Source organism: Triticum aestivum, chromosome 6D (genome assembly GCF_018294505.1).
Source record: "Triticum aestivum cultivar Chinese Spring chromosome 6D, IWGSC CS RefSeq v2.1, whole genome shotgun sequence".
Taxonomy (NCBI): domain Eukaryota; kingdom Viridiplantae; phylum Streptophyta; class Magnoliopsida; order Poales; family Poaceae; genus Triticum; species Triticum aestivum.
The window spans coordinates 374,787,972-374,794,218 of NC_057811.1; the positions used below are offsets into that span (position 1 = coordinate 374,787,972).

The window sequence follows — 6,247 nt, forward strand, 5'->3', positions numbered from 1 at the left end:
ATATGTCTCTATAATAGCGGGGTTGTCAAGACAAAAGCCAAACAACTAGAGGCGTAATGTGGTTGATTTTATCGCGTATATCTGTTATAATTTCTTGGTGGTGGGCCAAGTTATGTTTGGTATATGATTCTTTTATTTCATTTTTATGTGTTCTTAGTCTATCTTCTTGCGCTTTGGCATGAAGCAACGTTTTTATAACTTGTCCAGCGGTGATTTTCTTTCAGCACAGTGTTCGAAGGTCTCCACTTGTCACAAGGTGGGCTACCCATGTGTCTCTTCAAGACTATCAAGGTTATTCTGGATTATTTTCTTAGATTTGGTTTTCCGCAATTTCTTCGGTAAACTCGTGAAATAAAGCCGAATATGAACACCGGAGGTAAGAGACAACGTCTTCAATGTTTTTCTATTACGGGAAACAATTATATTATTTTTTAACGTACGGTTTTATTATTTTAATGTAACTTTCTTTCTATAAAGATTGTTATTTTTTAAACATCACATAAACATAACAAAAGTTGCATCGAGATTCCGAGACCACCGAATGACCATTATTGTCGTCAGAACGAGCTGTCGGCACACCTTGTCGTCGCCCCCCAGCGGAACCGGCTTGACCTGGTCGATAACAACCGGAAAGTCTTCGTGCATGTGGCCCTAAGGACCAGCACCCTGAAACCGTAGACATCGTTGTTAAATCCTTGCATAGATTGAAACACCTAACATGAAATCTTAACTTCCAGACTTCAACTTTAAGGATGTTTTATAAAAGCCGATACAAGAAAACTAGAGCCGGTGGTAACAACTCATGATTTTTTTTCCTTTTTAAATGTTGTCATCATGTTTTTTTTGGAAGAATATGTCGTCACTCTGTTGATGATGAATTCAAATGTTTGCTCTCCAAAATAAAAATGTTGTTGTTGCGTCCGCATTCGAGTCCAGACTTGGACGTGCGGTGAAACCATTTTCAGAGACTTTTGGCGCGCACACATACACACTGGTGTGTCACGTACCGTCCAATCCATATGCTCATCGCTGTTTTTGTTTCCTTCTTTCTGAAGGACACCTCTTCGCTGTCGAGGCCGGACGGAACGGAGGCGAGGCCAGGCCAGAAAAGAACAAGCGCAAAAGCAAAAAGCAAAGCGTGTGGGGGGCGGCGGTCGCAACCAAGTTGGCCCGAATATTCCCTGTGAGGGGTCAGGCGACATCATCGCCAACATCTCCCCGCGTTTCTCTCGCCCCCGCCGCTCCTCCACCGCCTCTCTTCCACTCTCCGTCACCGCCGCCTACAAGCCGGAGCCGCCGCCGGAATATTCCCTCGAGGCGCCGTTCGCAGCTCGCAGTGAAGGTTTCTGTAGATCAAAACCGTACGAGTTCCAGTTCCGTCGACGTGTGCTACTGACAAGCAGTTAGTTTCCTCGACTAAGAGAGCCAGACTTCGCCTAGTTTTGGTATATGCGGTATTTTGATCCGTCTACCTCCCTTGGTCCCGGCGGTGAGCCGATGGAGCGATCGATGCGTGTTGTCGTGATCATTGACCGGCGAGGCGACACCCAATCGCCAACGATCTTCAGGTAAAATCTAGCAAGTGAGCAATGATCATCTTTAGCAAAAAACAAACAGGCGCGTCATGATCGATCCGAACAACAGACAGCGCCTTCCTCGCCTCGCTAGCTACGACCGGGACCCGGCGGCAGCGGCGCACATGCACACATGGCGCAACCGCTCGTGTCGTGGGCCGCGGCGACAACGTGGCGCGCGCCCTTCCCGGGCCCGATCGGCCGGCCGTACGCACGCCGCCGGCGGCCCTCCACGCGTCGCGGCCCGGTTGGCGCTGGGTCGGTTGTCTAGCTCTTTGTTTTGTTTTGCACCCTAGCGCAAGGCTCCCCGAGATTCCAAGCGCCGCGCCGCACCGCACGCATGATCGACCGAGCAGAGCACACGATGCTGCGGCATGCGATGCGATGCCCGGCGTCCGGTTCGGTTCATGCTCTCTCGCCCGCCTCGGCGCCCATCTCTCTCCCCACCTGTCTACATATCGCCGCACCGCACCGCGCCTCCTCCCCGCGTCTCTATCTCCGCCCACGCCCGGCCATATAGCTAGCGAGCCAGCAGCACACATTCCCATCACGAATCCTCCTCGGGCTTGGCCGAATTCCCACGCCAACTTCACACCGCACCAGATTCGCGCCGCGCCGCACCGCACCGGGCGAGCCGGCCACGCGCGCTCGCGCTCTAGGCAGAGCTAGCTAGCTGCGGCACGCACACACACAGAGCTGACCCTACTCCGGGAGATATACCAGTTGATCGGCCACGAGAGGAAGCTAGCTAGGTAGCTTGCCAACTAGGAGGCGAAGGGCGGCCGGCCGGAGGCGCGATCGAGGTGGACGGACGGAGGCGAGAGCTCGCCGGAGATCATCATGTTCGAGGGGATGGAGCGGGCGGGGTACGGCGTGGGCGCCGGGGTGGTGCTGTCGCGGGACCCCAAGCCCCGGCTGCGCTGGACGCCCGACCTGCACGAGCGCTTCGTGGAGGCCGTCACCAAGCTCGGCGGGCCCGACAGTAAGCACCACCTCCTCCTTTGCTACTCCACTCCATGCATACATGTGCGCAAGTAATTTGCCACCGCCGCCACCAGCCGGTCTGCTCCAGCTCCCATCGCCCAGCTCATGTTCATGTCCGGCAGCCTGTCGGAGCATTTGCCCGCCCCACCCGGCCGCTGTAGCCTGTAAAGGCCAAAGGGGCCGAGCATGCATGCGTGTCAGCATGTCATGTGTGCGCACAGGAATTCGGGGTTTAAACTTTGACGATTAAGTATAGAGTGAAGGATTACCGGAGGCTACAACTCTCTGAGCATCAGAGTCTTCAGAGAGATCCGTGTGTTATGATCACGATCATCTGTTGATCGCTCGATCTTCCTTTTTCTTTGAGACGGAGTTGATCTGTGGCCCCATTTCTGGTTGTTTTCTGTTCTGATCCATCCATGCCTGTAGTATATGCAAGTACTGATTTGACTTGGTTTCCCATTTGACTTTGCTGTCGACAGAGGCGACGCCCAAGTCGGTGCTGAGACTGATGGGCATGAAAGGGCTCACCTTGTACCACCTCAAGAGCCATCTTCAGGTTTCCACTCAACATCACTGCAGACTAGTTATTCCCTACAAAAAAACAGCTATGCATAGTATATCGTTGCTGTTTTTATTGAGTGCTACTAGTAATTCCTAACTCTGGATGATGTCAAAACTTCAGAAATACAGGATGGGAAAGCAGAGCAAGAAAGACACAGGCTTCGAAACCAACAGAGGAGGTATGCATGCATGAACCTGCACCTGCTAAAAGCAGCACTTAGATTAGGGAACATGACAACCTTTTAAAAGAAAAGAAACAACATGACAAAGCATTTGACGTTGATGCATTTTGTTTTTCGTTTCCCTTTTTCCCTGTTCCAAATCTCACATGCCTTCAACTTCTCTTTGCACAGCCTTCGCCGCGCAGGGTATCAGTTTCTCCTCGGCGGTGCCTCCAAACGTTCCGTCCGCCGGAAACAGCAACATGGGGTGAGTCAACCTTATACCAAGAGCGCAGGTTCATGTCTAATTTCTAGTCTAATTAACCATGATGACCAGGACGGGAGAACTAGCAGCATCTTTTAGCTGACATAGCAGTTATATATGACGATTTATCATACTATATACTCTTACATACTAATACTAATATTGGTTTATACACAAGAATACACTTACTTGATTGTGATGGACTTTCAATGATTTGGACGGTGAGGTCATGGGATAGGGACATCAATCTGTTGATGACTATTCAGGCATATAGATGACCTTATGCATGCATGTCTGCTAATTAATATGTTCATGCAGGAAATTTTATACCGACATCACAAAATGCTGGATCAGTCCCGTCAAAGAAAAATGCTGCATCAGTCTATCTATACCGAATCAGTTTATGTATTTCTTCACACTCAACGAGCAAGTAACATATGAAATGTCGCCGGTCTGATTAGTCTTAAATTTTGAAATCAATTATGTTTGGTGGGTTGTATGTCATGCAATTGCTCTCTGAAGGCGGTGCCCCTAAATACATTCTTGAACACTTTTGCATATAACAGAGAAACGCCACTCGCGGATGCTTTAAGATATCAAATCGAAGTCCAAAGGAAGCTGCACGAACAGCTCGAGGTAACAAATTATTTCCAGAGCAAGCATCATCAACATGAGCCTCAATTAGTCATTTTTCCAATCCTTGCCTCCAACAACATATTTTTGTTCAACCCTTGAGTGTTCTCATACACTACACCACACATGCAGGTTCAGAAGAAGCTGCAGATGCGCATCGAGGCGCAAGGGAAGTACCTGCAAACGATCCTGGAGAAGGCCCAGAAGAACCTCTCCTACGAAGCCGGCGGAGACGCAACCCTAGAGACTACCAGGTCGCAGCTCACCGACTTCAACCTAGCCCTCTCGGGGTTCATGGACGACGCGACGCAGGCGTGCCAGCAGAACGGCGGGGAGCTGGCCAAGGCCCTCTCCGACGACGGCCTCAGAGCCGGCAACCTGGGCTTCCAGCTCTACCACGGCGGCGACGACGTGAAATGCGCCACCGACGAGGACCTGCTCCTGCTGGACCTGAACATCAAAGGAGGGTACGATCACCGGCTGTCCGCCCACGGCATGCCGCGCGGCGCGGTGGACCTGACGGTCGGCCAGCACCGGAGGTAAAAATGTGTTTCGGTAGAAGGGCGAGCGTAGTTTTTAAGTCGAGCAGTTGAGCTCCCTACGAGAGATTCTTTTGGCAGTCCCGAGGATGCTTGTTTACGGTCTGGTTACACTTTATACGTACGTACCTATGCTGATGTAAAATCTGTGGAAATTGAGATCCAGGCTTCGAATAAGTGTAGCTAGATGATGATCGAGTGTGAGATCTGATTGCACTGTGTACGTACCTCCTAAAATTCTGATCGACTACTAGAACATAGCATCATGGAGTGTTTTTGCTGCTGTTGAGGGATGGCATTATGAGGTGTTGCATGCAACAGACCAGGCACCTTCAAGAGATTCTGTCTGTCTTGTAGTAGTTGGGTTCAGTAGCTCTGTTCCTATGTATGAAAATGATATCTTGTTCCTAATGTCTTGTCGAGTAAGCAGATCACATTATTGGCTTATTGTGGCGAGGTGGAAGTCAATGGTGGGTGGTGCTTTGCATGTCTTGACTAACTGGTAGAAGAGGAGCAATTGAAAATTCAAATTTTCGAGCCTGCTACTGAAAGTGCACTTCTGAATTCTCAAGCAGAATGTCAACACACGTATCCTTGCTCCTTCTTCGAAAAAGCACTCAGATCTGTTGTCCAAACGAGTAGTGCAAACACCCTGGAAAAAAATTACATTAAAGTCCCCGAGGGCTGACCTTCTTCTTCCTCTCATACAGCCGATGGCACATCACCCCAAACAGCTCCAACGCTGGAGTCAGCTTACCCTTGTTGATCACGGATGGTAAGTCATCAAGGTCACAGTCCTACCGGACCATCACCCTGGAAAAGAAGCTCTCACAACCGAAAGAGCCTTAGATCCAAGAACCCAACCTCTATTAGATCTCAAAGGCCTCACGACGACACCAGGGAGCGTGCTAATGTGACGAAGATGAGGCGGGAAGACCCACCTCTAAAGGGATGCCGCCGCCGCTGCATTACAAACCCTATGACCCTAGCATCACTGTCCAAAACAGATGGCTGGAATCTACATCAGTGAACCATCGACGCTGCCAGACAACATCATGAGACGGGAATGCTCGAGGAATAATTATTTCTCGGGCAGCCATCGTCGCCAACATCAACGATGCGGCACCGAAGATGGCTTTACTTTACGCTATCGTCACCATCACCGGAAGGGTCGAAGCGACTGACAATGAAGGTCAACCTAAAAATACCATAAGGAGAGAAACTACATCTCAATTTGGTAGATCGAGGCCTCCTCATACTACCATACCGACATGTCGCCGGTGAAGGAGGGACAACGACCTACCGATGAAGGAGGAGTGGCACGACGCCCCCAAGATCGCCTCTAGCTAGGGTTCGGAGAGGAAATGATATGACCTTGATATGACATGGACCCCTCATTCTACTTGAAGGACGACACTTCTAGCACATACATCAGTGCTAACATAAGCAACTTCTCTCTTCATGACTAGGATGCGCATAGCCAACATCAACACACACATCAAGCATTACGTCGGCAAAGTGCAAAGG

General features: G+C 50.2%; 1 protein-coding gene across 3 annotated transcripts; it reads left to right on the forward strand.

Annotated features, from left to right (window-relative positions):
* The first annotated feature begins 2,000 nt into the window (after positions 1-2,000).
* LOC123145187 (myb family transcription factor PHL11) lies at positions 2,001-5,165 on the forward strand. 3 transcript variants are annotated; one of them, XM_044564532.1, is made up of 7 exons: positions 2,001-2,556; positions 3,041-3,117; positions 3,244-3,301; positions 3,476-3,551; positions 3,867-3,999; positions 4,115-4,184; positions 4,314-5,165. In XM_044564532.1, the coding sequence occupies exons 1-7, from the start codon at positions 2,415-2,417 to the stop codon at positions 4,772-4,774; spliced, it is 1,017 nt and encodes a 338-aa protein (XP_044420467.1). In that variant the 5' UTR covers positions 2,001-2,414; the 3' UTR covers positions 4,775-5,165. The 3 variants fall into 3 exon arrangements, with proteins under 3 accessions (XP_044420467.1, XP_044420468.1, XP_044420469.1); XM_044564533.1 differs by having other exon boundaries at positions 3,867-3,978; XM_044564534.1 differs by lacking the exon at positions 3,867-3,999 and having other exon boundaries at positions 2,006-2,556.
* Positions 5,166-6,247: the final 1,082 nt, after the last annotated feature.